At 43.6% G+C, this 18,413-nt stretch overlaps 1 protein-coding gene across 1 annotated transcript in view; it reads left to right on the forward strand.

Moving 5' to 3' along the window:
* The window catches only part of RICTOR (RPTOR independent companion of MTOR complex 2), a 663,554-nt gene that overhangs the window by 617,409 nt on the left and 27,732 nt on the right, over positions 1-18,413 (forward strand). Inside the window, 2 exon segments of the mRNA XM_029578377.1 lie at positions 9,624-9,747; positions 10,032-10,170. Coding sequence (XP_029434237.1) covers positions 9,624-9,747; positions 10,032-10,170 — 263 coding nt within the window.

Raw genomic sequence — 18,413 nt, forward strand, 5'->3', positions numbered from 1 at the left:
ACTGACATTGTAAACTTGATGTGATGACTTTGAAGATACGACAGCTACTGGTGGCTAGATTGCAGCAATGTCCCTCAATCTCTTTGGCTTTTCAGTCAGTGGACAAGTCCACAAGTTAAGAGAAATCTCACTTACCTTACTATAGACAAGGCTCAAACATTCAAACATGGAACAAGTGTAAATCTTAAGCAGAGGATTCAAAGCATTGATGTATCTCTTGGACACACAGTTATGAGAGCAAGGAAGTACAGGCGATTTCAAAGAAGCCACATCTAAGGGAAAAGTGATTAACATGCTTTGTGACTCATATAAAACCACAATCTGAATTGAACCATACTAAAATTAAGGAAGACTGTCTTCAAGATAAGTGATAATCAGGTCAATGCAATACAGTGCACTCAGCCAAGCACACTGTTTAACACATTTTGGACGCGGGTTTTGGTCACACGTCCACAACCCTTTATTCTATAAGGGGATTAGCATGTCCAAAATGCGCATCCATCACCCCGCGAAACTAATAGCGCTCATCACATGCAAATGCATGTTGATGAGGCTATTAGCTATTCTCCCCCGCCCAGAGCAGGTTTTAATTTCTGAGCAGCCCAAAAAGTGTACAGAAAAGCTGTTCTTCCTCAAACTTAATTATCATAGCGATTAAAAAAAAAAAAAAAGTGCCAGCAGTCAGGTTAGGAAAAGGGGCACTCAATTAATAAGCATTCATTTTTCTAACCCATGGTTGAGCGTCCGTTTTCCTCACTAGCTGACAGCCGACCTCTCCTCGGCGCCTGCACCAAGGAGGCGCTAGGGACACACAGTTTTCCCTAATGTCTCCTTTTTACCGCAGCACCCGATTTAAATATTAATTCAGGCACTCCAGTGAGGTTGATGGACGTATGTTGGGAGAGTGGGCGCTCATGATTGAGTGCCCGTTTTCCCCATGCCGATATTGCATCGACCTGCATGTTAGGGAGGCCTTCTAGAATTCCAAGAGCCGAAGAGTACGGAGAAACTTTGATTGACAATAAATGGGAGCATGATAAATATTTGTGAAAGGCAGGTCAACAAAATTAAAAGGAAAAAGAGACCATTTCTTAGTGTCCAGTCAGATGAATCCAGAACCAAGTGGATTATGCACCTCTATCAGCAGATATAGATTGAGCAAACTGTCATCACAGTATATATAGCCCTGTAATGACAACAGCCTGCCAGTATTCTCTGTCTCCAGTAGATGGTGGACGTACTTCTCCCTACTGCAGATTGCTTCATTTTGAGAGAGGAAAATTAAGGAAATAAATTCACCTCATTCTTCTGCGGTGATAACAAATGGTCCCTCCCCCAGTTGAGAATTCCTGAGGTGATTTCCATGGTCCCTCAAATGAGTGCCTTGGTCCAGTAGCTGGTTTTCAGCCAGCGTGTACTAAGCAGCTGAAAAGCAGCAGGTGCAGGAAGCCGAGCGCAGTGGTGATGGCTTGTCCTCTCCCATCCCCAGCCGGAGACAGTCTCTGTACTCAGCCAGGTAAGGCTGAGGTCCGGTAAGTTTTAAAAAAAATAATGTAATATAGAGAGACCAGGCTTTTGTTACATAGGGCTTCCTCCTTCCCTTGATCTCAGTGCTCAGCATGCTTGTGCTCCGTGGGAGGTCGAGGGATGTGGGCAGCCTGGGGGGTTGAACAGTCTCCTTAGGCTAGGCCCTGCTCTCTGGCTTTTTCGCTGCGCACCACTTGGTAGGCTACAACGGCATTTCGCACACTTTCTCAGGCTGTCCTCTATAGGATTGTCGGTTCGGTGTGTGCATGTAGCTGTGCGTCCAGGTTGTGCGCTCAGTTTTTGGCTGCATAGTTGGGCCTTATAGTTTGTGCATCCAAGTTACGTGGCACCATAGTGGCCATACGCTTACCTGTGCGCACAAGTTGTACTGTGCACTTAATTTTTTGGAGGGTGCTTATCTTTGGGACACCTAAGTCTTGGACACCTAGTTAGGGGCCTAAGTGTTGGACGCCTAATTTTTGGGCCCCTAAGTTGGAAGTGTGTATGTATGTATATATATATATATATATATATATATATATATATATATATATATATATATATATATACACATGTGTGTGTATATGTATATATATGTGTAAATAGTATAATCAGAAAGACAGACAACTTGTTTAATTGCTAATCCCCACCTTAGGGTGGATTTATGTGTAATAGTAAGAAGGAATTCTGCTACTTGTATGTTTTTGATAAAAAGACTGTGAAAAAATATAAAGAAATAAAAGTTTGAATACTGAGTGATGTATTTGATGTATCCTCACATATGATTGTATATATATATGTGTGTGTGTGTGTGTATATGTATAGCTGTTATATACACATATATATACATACACACATATGTCTAGCTGCCTGTCATATTAGGGTATCTCAGCCAGGAGTGCCCACTAACTTGTGCCAGCGCTCAGGGAGAATCAGGGCATCTCAGCCAGGAGTGCCCACTAACTTGTGCCAGCGCTCAGGGAGAATTATCTTCCTCTGATTTCATTAAACCTGTTTCTTTCCAGTCGGATGTAGGTCTAGGTAAAGACTACATCTGTGTGTGTATATATATATGTGTGTGTGTGTGTGTGTGTGTGTGTGTATAACAGCAAGATACATGCCTCCAGCCACCGTTCAGCATACTCAGCATTAATAGCTCCTATACCTAAGAAGCCTAAGCGCATTTCTCTTTGCACTGCCTGTCATATTAGGGCATCTCAGCCAGGAGTGCCCACTAACTTGTGCCAGCGCTCATGGAGAATTATCTTCCTCTGATTTCATTAAACCTGCTTCTTTCCAGTCGGATGTAGGTCTGGGTAAAGACCTACATATATATGTGTGTGTGTGTGTGCTGAACGGTGGCTGGAGGCATATGTCTAGCTGTTATATATATATATATAATCTGTGTGCGTGTGTGTATATGTGTGTGTATAACAGCTAGACATATGCCTCCAGCCACCGTTCAGCACACTGTCAGCATTAATAGCTCCCATACCTAAGAAGCCTAAGCGCATTTGTTTTGCACTAGTGGGCATTCCAACTGGAAAGAAGCAACTGCTTCTTTCCAGTTGGAATGTAGGTCTGGGTAAAGACTACTCAGGTGGGGCGCCTGAATTTGGACCTCCTCTAACTGGTTCCTCAGCAGGGGACGGTAGCTCAGTGAGTACACCTCAGGTGCCTCCTGGTTTGGATACTTCCACTTTTTCATGGATAGAATTTTTCCAGGGGTTGCAATCTTTTCTTCAGGCGCAGTTTTCAACCCTGTTCAATTCTCCCAGAGCAGAGGTGCAGGTAGGAGCCTTGCCTAGACCTTCTGTTAAGCGCCGGAGTACTCCTAGAGCGGTAGTGGGACTTCCTGACTCTTGAGGATGGTGAAATTCCTCCAGGATTAGAACCATTTAGAACTGTGCTATGGTTCTTTCATAGAGATGAACTGCCAGCTTTTGGAAATGCTTGGGGTTCCTGGAGCAGATTCCAGGTCTGAGCTGAAGAGAAATCCCATTTTGGTTTCCTTGCGTAGAGGCTCTTGTTTTTTCCCTTTGATGGAGGCCATTCAAGAATTGATTGATCTTGAGTGGGGTGCCCCAAAGGCTTGTTTCAAAGGGGGTCGGGTTTTGGAAGGCCTGTACCCTCAATCTAGTGGTAAGAGGGTGCTTATGTTTTCTGAAAATAGAGGCACTTGTGTGTGTAGTCTCTATTCAGACAACTATTCCCATGGATGGAAGAGCGGCCTTGAAGGATGCTCATTATAAAAAGATTGAGTCTATCCTTAAGCAAGCATTTGAAGCAGTGGCAATGACCTTGCAGATTGCTTCTTGTTGTTCCTTGGGAGCTTGTTCGTTTGCTTCACTCCCAAGAGGTTAATGAGTCTGGCGTAAGCTCCAATGCAGTTATGAAACCAGCCACTGCCTTCTTGGCAGATGCGGGTTTTGATTTGGTCCGCACTTCAGTCAGAGGGATGATTTGTATAGTAGCAGCCAGGCATCAATTATATTTGAGAAATTGGTCAGTCGATGCGACCTCCAAGGCTAACCTCACCAAATTGCCCTTTAACAGCTTGCTTTTATTTGGGAGCAAGGTGGAGGAACTGGCTAATAAGTGGGGTGAATCTCCAGTTTCTCGTTTTCCAAAGGATAAGAAGCTGACGCAGCACTCCTTTAACATGAGAGGTCGTGCTTAAGTATCCAGGCATTTTCACCCTATAGAGGAGTGACCTTTTAGAGAACGCGATCTTTCACTAGGTCTCAGTCCTTTCATCCCAGACAACCCAGAAGGCATGCAGGCTCTGGTAGAGGCACCTTCCTGAGCCTCCCAATGAAAGTTTGCCGATCCACCTCAGGGAACAGAAGATAGGGAGATGCCGCTCTCTCTTTTATCAGAGATGGGTCGAAATCAATTGGTTCAGTGGGTCCTGGAGGTGATACGAAAAGGATATGCGATGGAGCTTTGCAGTGTTCTTCGGGATGTGTTCTGGAGTCTCTCTGCCACTCCCCGCAGAAGAGAGTACATTGGCAAGGCTCCTCAGTCTGAAGGCTGTGGTCCCAGTGCCCATGTCTCAAGAAAATTTGGGGCAATATTCTATTTATTTCATCATGCCAAAGAAGGAGGGCTCCTTTCGTCCCATCCTGGTCCTCAAAGGTGTCCCATCCCTGCTGTTTCCTCCCAACTGCAGTGGTGGCTGCATGTGGATCTCTATGGAAGGGAGTTTCCCTAACCCCATCGGACTGGCTAGTACTGACATCTGATGTGAGTCTTCTTGGTTGGGGAGCTCACGGTCAGGAGCTGACAGTGCAAGGGAGCTGGAGTGCAGAAGATACGCTCTGGAACATCAATCGGCTGGAAGCCAGGGTGATCCAGCTGGCATGTTTACAGATCAGTGACAGGCTGCAGGATCAATCGGTCCGAATGTCGTTGGACAATGCAACGACTGTGGCTTACATCAATCATTAGGGAGTTACCACCAAGAAACATAGAAATGACAGCAGAAAAGGACCAAACAGTCCATCCAGTCTGCCCAGCAAGCATATGGTATCATCAGCCACCCCCATACTGGTCTTCCCCATAATGGTAGCATCAGGGGTGGCATCTGCCCTGCAGTACAAGTTATTCCCATACTTAGTGTCCCAAACTGTCAAAGTCAGGGTCCTTGTTGGTTGCTGTCTGAGTCCAGTTCCCCATTATCTTATGCCATTGAAGCAGAAAGCAGTGTTGGAATGACATCACAATTATAAGGCTTATTGGGTAAGGGAAGTAATAGCCGCATCAGCAAGTTGCTCCCTTACTTATTTGTTTTCCCAGACCGTAAAATTCAGTGTCCTTGTTGATTGCTTTGTTGAACCTCTTTTCCTTCTGCCGTTGAAGCAGAGAGCAATAATGAGTTGCATCCACAGTATGAAGGCTTTTCGGTTAAGGGTAGTAATCGCCACACCAGTATGTTACCCCCATGAGCTCTTTTTCTTATCTCCATCCTCTAGCCTTTAGGGATCCACAGTGTTTATTCCATGCCTCTTTGAAATCTTTCACCGTTTTTGTCTTCACCACCTCCTCTGGAAGGGCTTTCCAGGCATCCACCACCTTCTTCATGAACAAATATTTCCTGACGTTGGTTCTAGGTCATCCTCCCTGGAGTTTCATTTCATGATCCCTAGTTCTACTGATTTCTTTCCAGCGGAGAAGGTTTGTCGATTGTGCATCATTAAAACCTTTCAGGTATCTGAAGGTCTGTATCTACCCTGCACCTCCTCTCCTCCTGGGTATACTTATTTAGATCCTTCAACCTCTCTTCATAAGTCATTTATTGGAGACCCCCCACTATTATTTTTTCCCTTCTCTGGACCACCTCCATCCTGTCTCTGTCCCTTTTGAGATACGATTTCCAAAACTGAACACAATACTCCAGGTGAGGCCTCACAAAGGGCCTGTACAAGGGGATTATCACCTCCTTTTTCTTACTGGTTATTCCTGTCTCTATGCAGTCCCACATTCTTCTGGCTTTAGTTATCGCCTTGTCACATTGCTTCGCTGCCTTCAGATCATCAGACACTATCACACCAAGGTCCAACAAGTGTCGCAGGAAATAGATCAACTTATGGAATGGGCAGAGATGCATCTCCAGATGATCTCAGCCTCGCACATTGCCTGCGAATTCAACGTAAGAGTAGACTTTCTCAGCAGGAAGAGTCTGGACCCAGAAGAGTGGGTGGTGTTAGATGAGGCATTTCAGGATCGCTGGGGGTCTCCCGTTCCTACTGTTGGTGACTTTGCACAATGCGAACGTTCTGCTTTTTTTCAGCAGCAAGAGGAATTCATTGGGATCGATGCCCTAGTGCAGGAGTGGCTGGAAGAAAAGTTGCTGTATGCCTTTCCTCCATGTTGGGCAGACTGATTCGAAAGATTGAATGATACGGTGGGATGGTGCTCTTGGTCGATCCAGGAGACTGTGATATGCAGATCTGCAGAGGCTTCTGGTGGATTTGCCTTGCAGCAGGGAACCTGTCCTTCATGAAAATCTGACTCAATTTTGTCTTACCTTATGGCCCTTTAAGGTCTCGCTTGCCGAAACATGGATACTCCGCGGCAGTGATTTCCACCTTGCTAAGAGCTAGAAAGTTATCCACTTCCTTGGCCTATGTGCGGGTTTGGAGAGTGGTGTGAGGATCGAGGTACTCTTCCTTCCTTGTTCAAGATTCCACTTATTTTGGAATTTTTGCAGGATGGCTTGAATAAAGGCTTAGTTCTCAAGTCCTTAAAGATGTAGGTAGCGGCTCTCGCCTGTTTCAGGGGTCAGGTAAATGGTAGATCCTTGCTGGCTCATCCTGATGTGGCCCATTTCCTGAAAGGAGTAAAACATCTTCATCCTCCTTTGTGGTTTCCATTGCCCCATGCAGTTTTAATTTGGTTTTGGATTTTTTGAAAGGCCCCCTACATTTAGACCACTACGTACTCTGTCTTTGCGGTTGCTGACCTTGAAAACGGTGTTCCTTGTGGCAATTTGTTCTGTGTGAAGGGTTTCCGAACTGCAGGCTTTGTCTTGCTCGGAGCCATTTCTCCAGGTGACTCCAGGGGCGGTACAGCTGCATGCTGTTCCTTTATACCGAAGATGGTCACTGAGTTTCACTTGAATGAGTCCATCTCCCTGCCATCTATGGACAGAGAGAGAGATGAAGAGGAGTATCGTCTGTTGTGACCCTTGGATGTCAAGAGACATATTGTCAGATGTCTGGAGGTTACTTAGCCTTTGTGGAAGTCGGATTGCCTGTTTGTCCTTCACAGCAGCACTAGACAGGGAGCGCCAGCCCTGCCGGCTAAAATAGCTCGCTGGATTAAAGAGGTAGTCACGGCTGCATACTTGGGTGCTGGGAAGCCCATTACCTAGTCAGGTCAGGGCTCATTCCACTAGGGCTCAGGCAGTGTCAGGGGCAGAAGTTAGATTGTCTCCCGTCGATGTTTACCAGGCTGCGACATGGTCCTCCTAACCCACATTTTCCAGGTATATAGTCAGGATGTTCAGGCTCGAGAGGATGCAGCCTTTGCATGTGCGGTTTTGACTGGACCGTAGGCAGCCTCCCGCCCTATTCGGGAGTAGCTTGGGTATATTCCACTTGTTCTGGATTCATCTGATGGACGCCAAGAAATGAGAAATTACTACTTACCTGATAATTTCCTTTTCTTTAGGACAGTCAGATGAATCCAGCTTCCCTCCTTTGGCTGCCAAATGATTGCAAAATGATCCTCTTATGTGTCTGTGTTACAGGGATTACTTAAATGTTACTCCACTCCCTAGACTAATGTTATTACATTCTTGTATGAGTTCAGTGTTGCCTGTTGGCTGAGTATTGCAATAGTTATCTATTTTTAATCAAGTTTTTTGCTAGTTTGTCCACAGCTGCTTTTGAGAAAATACTGGCAGGCTGATAAGATTGAAGGGGTATACATACTGTGACGTCAGTTTGCTCTGTCTCCATCTGCTGGTAGAGGTGCATAATCCACTTCTTCTGGATTCATCTGACTGTCCTAAAGAAAAGGAAATTATCAGGTAAGTAGTAATTTCTCAGTGTGATTCTCTAAGGGAGAAGCAGACTTTGTAGTATTCAACAGAATAGAGGAGGAGAATTATCAGCAAAAATAATAGAACTCCTTATTTAGCTATAAAGAGGAGAGGTGAAAAACCAAAGAGGAAATAGGTATAATAAAGGGAGAAGATGAGAATTGTGAAGAGACCTGGCAAAAGGCAGAAATTTTATGTGCTTAGAGAAGGCAATTAATCTAAGTTGGGAAATGGCCTTGATAAATATGAAATGATTACAAACCTAATTACAGAGGAGATGGTACTTGAAGTACTTATTACAAATGAGAGTGGATAAGGCCATGGGACTTCATGGTATACACCTCAGGGTACAGGGACGGTAACTTTCAAACCGGTGCTTGTGTGTGGCTATTTTATAATTAACGTGTATATGCGAGCATTTTATAAAATAGCTAGCCATGCACGTGTCCCAAATCTTAAGCGGGCACGCGCATGTGCACGCAAATCCCATTTCTACCGCATAAATGCTCACACCATTCCCAGTTTACCAGTTCGCCCAATTAACAACTAGTTCCTCCAACCCCCCTGATTTGATAACCTACACTACCCCCAGTTACCCCAGACCCTTTAAACCCCTCAGAAATGGCTTGATCTTTTTATTTTATGACTTACATATCATCCATAGCAGGGGACTTCAGCGTATGCTAGGGCGCATAAGTATTTTTACTCGCACCTCTTAGCCAGGCCTCGAAATGCTAACGCTCTGCACGAGTACCTGGGCACTTTTTAAAATACGGTCAGTACATAAGAGCCCGACATATTCACACATTCCCTGATAGATGTGTGTGCCAGGCTTTTAAAATTCACCTTTATATGAGTTCAAGATGCTGATAATGCCCCTTGCAATTCTATTCAGCTTGAACGAAAGAGGTTCTGAGAGACTAGAAGAGAAATGTTATGGTCCCACTATCCTACTATACAAACACTTTGGGAGGAGAAGGCAGGCAAGCAGGGAACTCTACAGATCCATTAGTCTAACATCGATAATGTATAAAACTTTGGAAACTCTACTAAAGAAAACGATAATGCAGCATCTTGAAACAAAGTACAGGATACAGTTAACATGGTTTCACAAAAGGATGATCCTGCTGGACAAACTTGATTGAGTTCTTTAATGATCTGCTAATAGTGGTGGATTAGGGAGGTGTGATAGACTTTGCCTCTGTGGATAACTAAGAATTTTTAAGCTGTTCTAAGGAGAAGACTGGTAAGCAAGCTGAAGGATGTGAGAGGTAGGGCAAGAGAGTATATTAGGGCAAGTTTTCACACTACACAAGGTCAGCACAGCTGGCCCATGAATTTTGAAAATAGTTGTGATACTTGCATTGCGCAGACTAGAATAGCATGACCTGGATAATTGAGCCGTGAATTCAAGCCCTAGTTACATGATTTTCTCCCTCAAAAACTGATGTACAGCTGTGCGTTCAGACTTTTTTCCTTTTTTTTCACAGTTGTAATTGTCACCTTTCACATCCTTGTTTAATATGAAATATTTTTATCCATCTTTAAGGTGGAAAAACAATTCCAGAAGATATGCCAGTGTGCCGTATATTGCTTCGAAAAGAAATCTTACGGCTGGTCATCAACTTGAGTAGTTCAGTTGGAACAAAAGGACATGAAACTGGTCTCCTGACGTAAGAAAGTTCTGTACATTAACTTACATTGACAGCTGTTTGTAGATGTGTTATAAAGTGTTGGAGGTGACGTTTATTGCAAGAATATCTTCATATGCTATCAGGATGAAAAATGAAGATTATCATAACCACATCCAGGAACAAAAAAGTTGTTTTATTACATTAAAAAAAAAATACATTAAAGAAACTTTCAGGTCCTTTTCTACTTAGACACATTTGCAGTTTGCTCAGCTAATCAACTTATAGCAAGATAGTAATTTTATTTTATTTTTTTTGATTTTCAGAATTAAGGAAAAGTTTCCCCAAGCTTTTGATGATATATGTCTATACTCTGAGGTTTCCTATTTGTTAGCACACTGCACATTTCGACTACCATCTCGAAGATTTATACAGGAGCTATTTCAAGATGTACAGTTTCTATTAGTAAGTATTTGTGGAAATATATCTAAGGTTTATTGGATGTCCTTAGTTTGGGGGCTTTAGATGTACAAGTGTTAATTGGTAAATGGTCCTTTTAATGTTTGGAAAATAATACTTTGGCCTCATATGCAGTGTTAGTGCCATAGTGGTGTATTCTTTTGTTCTGAGGTAGAATCATTTGGATAGAACATTTAAAAAGACCTGTCTTTTACTCACTGTTGTCATATGTGTAAGGAGAGCATGACAGCGTAATTATGCAATCAGATCAAAAATACTATGTATTCCATTTCTCAAGATTTTCGGTTTGAGATTTCATTACAGTTTACATTTGTGCTTATATACCACATTTTCCCCAAAAAGAAAACACAAGATTGTTTACATCAAAAGTACAATACTGTCTAATTAGTTGATATCATAAACAAAGTAAAATTTCAAACAATAAAGAGTGTGCAAACGGCTAATACATTCACACACAGGTGAATATCAAAAGGTGCATCTTAAACTCAATTCTTGCCTGCCAACCGAAGGAATGTATAAACTAAAGCTCAATTCTTGCATGCCAAGAGGATTCTATAAACTAAGAAACCCCTCCTTTGGCTATGGCGCCAGGCAAAAGCCCAGAACTGGAACCATGAGAGAGAAGAAAAAAAACAAGAGACTCGCCTGAAAACCAACTAAAAGATTAGAAACAATCAACAAAAACTGCAAGAAAACTGGGTCCATCAAAAAGAAAGAGAAGTAACTGCAGATGAGTAAAAGGTATAAGGAGTGAGAAAAAAGATTTTTAGAAAATATATTCTCCTTCCTAAAAGGTTTTCGTGCACCATATTGTCAGATCCCAAGAAACTAAGGGAATCCAAAAGGTCCCGTTTACTCATTATTAGACTGAAAAATAACACTATCTCAGACCAATCTGCTGCAGTTTGGAACAAGTATGTGCGCGCAGAGGGGCAGATTTTCAAAGGGCATAACCCCGAAAACCTGTCCCTGCGTGCGCCGAGCCTAATTTGCATAGGCTCGGCGACGCACGCATGTCCTGGGGCTTTGAAAAAGGGGCGGGAAGGGGGCGAGGGCAGGGTGCCAGTCCGGGGGTGGGATCAAGGCCTCCAGCACAGCGTCTGTACCGGGGGTTCGCACACCGGCACTTGGCCGGCACGCGCAAGTTACACCTGCCCAGAGGCAGACGTAAATCACAAAATAAAGGTGGGGGGGATTTAGGTAGGGCTGTGGGGCAGGTTAGATAGGGGAAGGTGGGGGGGTGGTGCAAGGAAAGTTCCCTCTGAGGCCACCATGATTTCAGAGCGGCCTCGGAGGGAAAGCCATCGGGGCTCCCTAGGGCTCGGCGCGCGTATGGTGCACAAGTGTGCACTCCCTTGCGCGCGCCGGCCCCACATTTTATAACATGCACGCGTATGTTATAAAATCGGGCGTCGATTTGTACGCGCTGGGTTGCGTGCACAAATCTATGCCCGCGCACATGTTATAAAATCTGGCCCAGAGAGTGGCTTGTTAAAAAAAAAAAAAAAACCAAACCCTAGGAAAGCAATTCTGATATATGCAGGTAAGAACTCAACTTATATATTTTATTGTACTTCTCCTTTTGTTCCATACAAGGTAAACTTCAGAGAAGTAACAAATAAGATAAGTTTCATACCTATCATCATGATTATTAAACAAACTTATTAACATTAATAATTGCTAAAGCCTTATTTGGTGCGATGAATGATTTTATCTTGTTTATGTTTACAGCTCTTATTTGCTTTGCCATTAGCCCACTTTTGTTCTGCCTTAAGCTGTTTACTGCAGTCTAAAAAGGGATATTAAGCTCTTCTGTGTAGCATCAATATTGTAAGCCATAATGCATCACTACACTAGGAATCTAACTAGGGAATTCCCCTCTCTCTCTCTCTATAAAAAGAACGAGGCCGTATCAGAAAATTATATATACTAACAATCCACCCAATCAATAACAAAAACCTCCCAGAACATCTCACCTACCTACCAGCCACATGTAGATTACAATGAACACTTACAAGACCTATGCATCTGAAGGACCTGCCAAACCAAAGAGATTCATTTTTTTCAGTTTTTATTTAAAGATAAGCATTTTCAAGTCACATAGCTGCCTCATGTGACCTAGCATGCACTTATTTAAATTTCTGAAACAGCTATCTAAAAAACTGAAGGCAATAAGTCAGTAAATAGCATATATCAAACAAAGATCATTCAGAAAATAATACAATGCTTAAAAAATGTATCATAAGGGTAAACTACAAGATACCCAGCTGTTGTCAAAATTAGGTTTCATGAGTTGCTCCCAAGCTCTAGAAATTTGTCTGTATTCTTTTGCCACTAGTTATCCCTTGTAATTTAACTGCTGAAAGGGTAAGGAGAAGCAGGTTTAGTGCTTCTCCAAGAATAAGCAGGATATGTCCACATCAGTGGGTGATATCCAATAAAGCCTGGTGCATAAGATATACACACAAGCTTGTAGAAGCTTTTGGCATGTGCATCATGACCCGCATTGTGCAGAGCCATTTCAGTCTTGATTTTTCCATAAAGCGCACTGACACGGTTCTTCTCTCTTTTTGAGAAGAATTTCTTAAAATATGAATTCTCGCATGGGGCTTTGTGGTTCTCTTCATTCCAACTCTCTTAGTCTCAATAATTAGGTTTCATCAATCGATTCCAAGTTTTGTTTATTTTTGTTGTCTTCCAGGAGCACTAACATTGGTGCATCAATTGGGTTTCTTGTTAAAATCAAGTCGCTTAATTTTGCCTCATTGGTTTTTGGCCTATTTCCCAGAAAATGAAAATTGCCAGTGGCTTCAGTTAATGCCTCTGGTGCAAATGTATCATGTCTATCACAGATCACCAAGATAATGTGTGCCTTGTCTGGAGGAGGACCATGTTGTCTTGGAGTGTTCCCTGTGCGGAAAGATAACCCCTAAAGGGTGCTGTTCCTGATGAAAACTGATGGAGAAGCTCTTTGGGAGAATTAAATCCGGCTCATGGGCATCAAGGGACCCAGGAGCTGCATCGACTGCTGGTGGCACATCGATATCAGGAGGCATTAATTCCCTTCAAATCGAGCACCTGTAAGGACCAGGATGATAAGACATCGTCCAGCTCCTCTTTTCTTCTGATCTCTGATCTCATGAAGCAAGCAAAGGTCCAGAATCATCTGTCTCCATCAGTGCACAGTGCCAGGAGCGGAGATTTGAATTCCAGGAAATATTCCTGTAGAGAGGACAGATCATCCTTGTCTCATTCTCAGGAATCACAGAAGCCTCACAAGGTTCAGATGCCAGCCACCAATCTTCCTTAAATGACCCTGGAAGATATGAACTATCCTCCTGTTTCTCATGTGGTATTGGCATTGTCATTTTTCAAGGAAGAGCTAGAAAGAAGGATCCAGCAGACCTTAGACCAAAAGAGGGCAGGCTTCAGTGCCCTTACAGATTGAGGCCCAACCCATGCTGGAAACTCTTAAAAGCATTCTGGAAAGAAGCCCTAATGATGGTTTCTGGAGGACCATCAACATTCATACCACTACACTAATGTAAATTTCCAGTGCATTGAGGAAGGAAGCTTCTTCTAAACACAGAAGTTCATCAGGGTCTAGACTCCAGCAAGAGCTGTTGTCACTGAGGCCTTGTTGTTAGCCATATGCAGGCTCAGTTTCCATCACTAACCTACCATTCTGGCTCAGACTCAGAGTGTTTGTGGGAGTACATTTATGGATTTGGAACTTCTCTGATCAGGTGAGGTCAACAAGTCTCCCCTCAGACCCCTCTTCTTCAGAGGCTTTCTCTGCAAATTTAACAAAATGGCATTCCATTTGATTTGCAGCAGCAGGAAGAGTCCAAGGCAAGAATGTTTGACATCCTCCAATTTGTGTATCCCCCCCACCCCCCAAGGATATTGTCAGTGACCACCTTTAAGAGATGCAGATGAGAATGTTGGCGAGCCCCCCATCTCTCTGTCTCCAGGGAAAAGGAAGGGCAAGTGTGATATATCATATCCAGAAAGCTTCCAGATTTAAGAAGCAAAAACTGCCTCATCAGTCAGTCAAATTCACTCTCAAAAATACCAAGGACTCTAGAATCTACTTCTCAGTGACCCTGTGGAGGGATTCTCATATCCTTGATTATATTGGGAGAAAGTTTACTAGAGAGCTATGCTCAATGCCTGCATAACTTCTTACCAGCTTTTTTGTGAACCAATATATATGAAACATTCTGAAGGACATGAAGGGTTTGTCAGAACCGCTCCCTCAGGAGTGGCATGATGCCACTGAGTCACTAGTGGACAAGGGGATGGATTGTAGAAAACATCTAGTTGACCTTTGATGTTTTCAAGACAGCTTCATGTATCTCTGTAGTGGGTATGGGCACCTGCAGACTTGTAGGACTGAGGGCCTCAGGCATAAAACAGGATTTTATGGACAGGCTTGCCAATGTGCCTTTCAATGGGGAGAATCTCTTTGGAGATAGTCAAGGAAGTGGTGGCTATATTGAATGACCATTCTCCTCATCAAGGAGATATTCAAGTGGGGTGCTGGGAAGGCCTTTCTACTGAGGAAATGTCAACAGAAGGGACCTTGCTCTTGTCCCAGATATCAAAAAGCCCCACAGCCAGCATCCCAGCCAAAACCTGGGATGAGGTTTTGACTGGATTGAGAAGAGCATAATCAGGATACCAGATTCCATGCCAGAGGACCTTCATATAGAGAGAGGGCTGAGATTTTACATAAACTGTTGGCCCAAAATAAGCTTCAATACCTGGGTTCTCAGCATAGTCAAGAATGGAAACATATTGTGTCTGTTGGAAAACCTGCCAAATCGCCCACCAATAAGCTCTTGGTCTTAAGCTCTTAGTCTGAAACATAGAAACATAGAAATGACGGCAGAAGAAGACCAAACGGCCCATCCAGTCTGCCCAGCAAGCTTCACACATTTTTTCTCTCATACTTATCTGTTTCTTTTAGCTCTTGGTTCTATTTCCCTTCCTCCCCCCACCATTAATGTAGAGAGCAGTGATGGAGCTGCATCCAAGTGAAATATCTAGCTTGATTAGTTAGGGGGTAGTAGGGGTAGTAACCGCCGCAATAAGCAAGCTACACCCATGCTTATTTGTTTTAACCCAGACTATGTTATACAGCCCTTATTGGTTGTTTTTCTTCTCCCCTGCCGTTGCAGCAGAGAGCTATGCTGGATATGCATCTAAAGTGAAGTATCAGGCACATTTGGTTTGGGGTATAACCGCCGTAACAAGCCAGCTACTTCCCGCTTTGTGAGTGTGAATCCTTTTTCTTCTCCCCTGCCGTTGAAGCTATGCTGGGTATGCGTGAAGTATCAGTTTTTCTTCTCCCCTGCTGTTGGAGCAGAGAGCTATGCTGGATGTGCATCGAAAGTGAAGTATCAGGCACATTTGGTTTGGGGTAGTAACCGCCGTAACAAGCCAGCTACTCCCGGCTTTGTGAGTGCAAATCCTTTTTCCACATTTCCTCTTGCTGTTGAAGCTTAGAGTGATGTTGGAGGTCACAGTAACCATGTGTATGTTTATTGAATAAGGGTATTGTGTCCAGGCAGTAGCCATCATTCTGGCGAGTCACCCACTCTTCATTGGCGGCCTCTTGACTTTATGGATCCACAGTGTTTATCCCACGCCCCTTTGAAGTCCTTCACAGTTCTGGTCTTCACCACTTCCTCCGGAAGGGCATTCCAGGCATCCACCACCCTCTCCGTGAAGAAATACTTCCTGACATTGGTTCTGAATCTTCCTCCCTGGAGCTTCAAATCGTGACCCCTGGTTCTGCTGATTTTTTCTTATGGTAAAGGTTGGTCGGTGCCTTTGGATCATTAAAACCTTTCAAGTATCTGAAAGTCCTGTATCATATCGCTCCTCTGCTCCTCCTTTCCTCCAGGGTGGACATATTTAGATTCTTCAATCTCGCCTCGTACGTTCAGCCCGATGGAAGATCCTCCACCTTCCTGGTCGCCCTTCTCTGTAAACCGCTTCCATCTTGTCTTTGTCTTTTTGTAGATACGGTCCTCCAGAACTGAACACAGTACTCCAGGTGAGGCCTCACCAAGGACCTGTACAAGGGAATAATCACTTCCCTTTTCTTACTTGATATTCCTCTCTCTATGCAGCCCAGCATTCTTCTGGCTTTGCTATCGCCTTGTCGCATTGTTTCGCAACTTCATATCATTAGACACTATCACCCCAAGGTCCCTCTCCTGCTCCGTGCACATCAGCCTTTCCCCCCCATCGAATACAGTTCATTCGGATTTCCACTCCCCATATGCATGACTTTGCACTTCTTGGCATTGAATCTCAGCTGCCATATCTTCGACCACTCTTCCAGTTTCCTTAGATCCCGTCTCATTCTCTCCACTCTCCTTCCGGCGTGTCCACTCTGTTGCAGATCTTAGTGTCATCCGCAAAAAGACAAACCTTACCTTCTATCCCGTCCGCAATGTCGCTCACAAAGATATTGAACAGGACCGGTCCCAACACCGAATCCTTGCGGTACAACCACTTAAAACCGCTCTCTCTTCAGAGAAGGTTCCATTTACCATTACACATTGTCTTCTGTCCGTCAAACCAATTTGCAATCCAGGTCACCACCTCGGCACCACTCCCAAGCTTCTCGTTTTATTGACCAGTCTCCGTGTGCGGAACCGTATCAAAAGCTTTGCTGAAATCCAAGTATATGATATTGAGTGCTCTTCCTCGATCCAATTCCTTGGTTACCCAGGCAAAAAAGTCAATCAATTTGTTTGACAGGATTTTCCCCCTGGTGAATCCATGTTGCCTCTGGTCCATCAAGTCTCCAGACTGTAGATAGTTCACTATTCTCTCTTTCAGCAGTGACTCCATTACTTTCCCACCACCGAAGTGAGGCTAACCGGTCGTAGTTGCCAGCCTCCTCCCTGTTCCCACTCTGTTGAAGCGGGACCACCACCGCTCTTCTCCAATCACTCGGCACCACTCCTGTTTCAAGGGATCTATTGAACAGGTCACATAGCGGACCTGCCAGAACATCTCTGAGCTCCCTCAATATCCTTGGATGAATCCCATCAGGCCCCATGGCTTTGTCCACTTTCAGGTTCTTTAGCTCTTCCCACACATTTTCTACTGTAAAGGATTTTCATCTATTCCATTTCCTTCCAGTTTCTTGTTGTGTAGAGATGGTCCTTCTCCAGGGTCTTCTTTAGTGAACACAGAGCTGAAGTATTCGTTTAATATTTCTGCCATTTCTTCGTCTCTCTCCACGCATTGATCATTATCACCTTTCAATTTCACTATACCACTTTGGGACCTTTCTCTTTTCGCTGATGTATCTGAAAAAATGTTTTGTCAACCATTTTTTATCTCCTTGGCAATCCTCTCTTCCGCTTGACTTTTTGCCAACTTGATTAATTTCTTTGTCTCCCTCAGTTGAATCAAATATTCTTCTTTGTGTTCCTCCCTTTGGGATCTTTTATATTGCTTGAATGCTGTTCTTTTAGCTTTAATTTGTCAGCCACCTCCTTTGAGAACCAGATAGGTTTCAATTTTCTTTTGCTTTTCTTTACATTTCTAACATATAGAGTAGTTGCCTTGGTGATTGCTCGTTTTAGATTGGTCCACTGCTGCTCCACATCTCTCTCGTTCTCCCATCCTTTTAGTTCTTCCTCCAGGTACTTACCCCATTTCCTCAAAGACCCGTGTTTTTGAACTGTAAAACTCGGGTCTTTGTGGTTCTTTTCCCTATTCTTTTAGTGATATTAAACCATACCGTTTGATGATCACTGGTGCTGAGGTGGGTGCCCACCTGGACATCGGAGACATTATCTCCATTAGTGAGCACTAAGGAACTGCTACAGATAGTGCTGACCTCCCTCTTATAGGCAAATGCTTTCACACCTGTTTCACTAGGGGAAAGAGGTCGGGTTTTTATTCCAAGTATTTCCTGATCCTGAAGAGAACACTGAACTGATCCTAGACCCAAGAATTTGGAACAAGTTCCTATGTGATGGAAATTAAGTGTAGTTTTTATTTAGCTGATGAAAGCCCCCTTTAAGACATTAGATTCCTGTGAAATACCTGACACAGAAGGTCATATTTTTGGTGATGTTAGTGAGCTGCAGGCCCTAGTGACATTCTCCTATACCATAATTAAGGCTTGGAATATGTTGACAGAGGATGTGATGAAAACTATTAGTGTGGCTGCATTTAAAAAAGGTTTAGACAAA

Source organism: Rhinatrema bivittatum, chromosome 1, assembly GCF_901001135.1.
Source record: "Rhinatrema bivittatum chromosome 1, aRhiBiv1.1, whole genome shotgun sequence".
NCBI lineage: Eukaryota > Metazoa > Chordata > Amphibia > Gymnophiona > Rhinatrematidae > Rhinatrema > Rhinatrema bivittatum.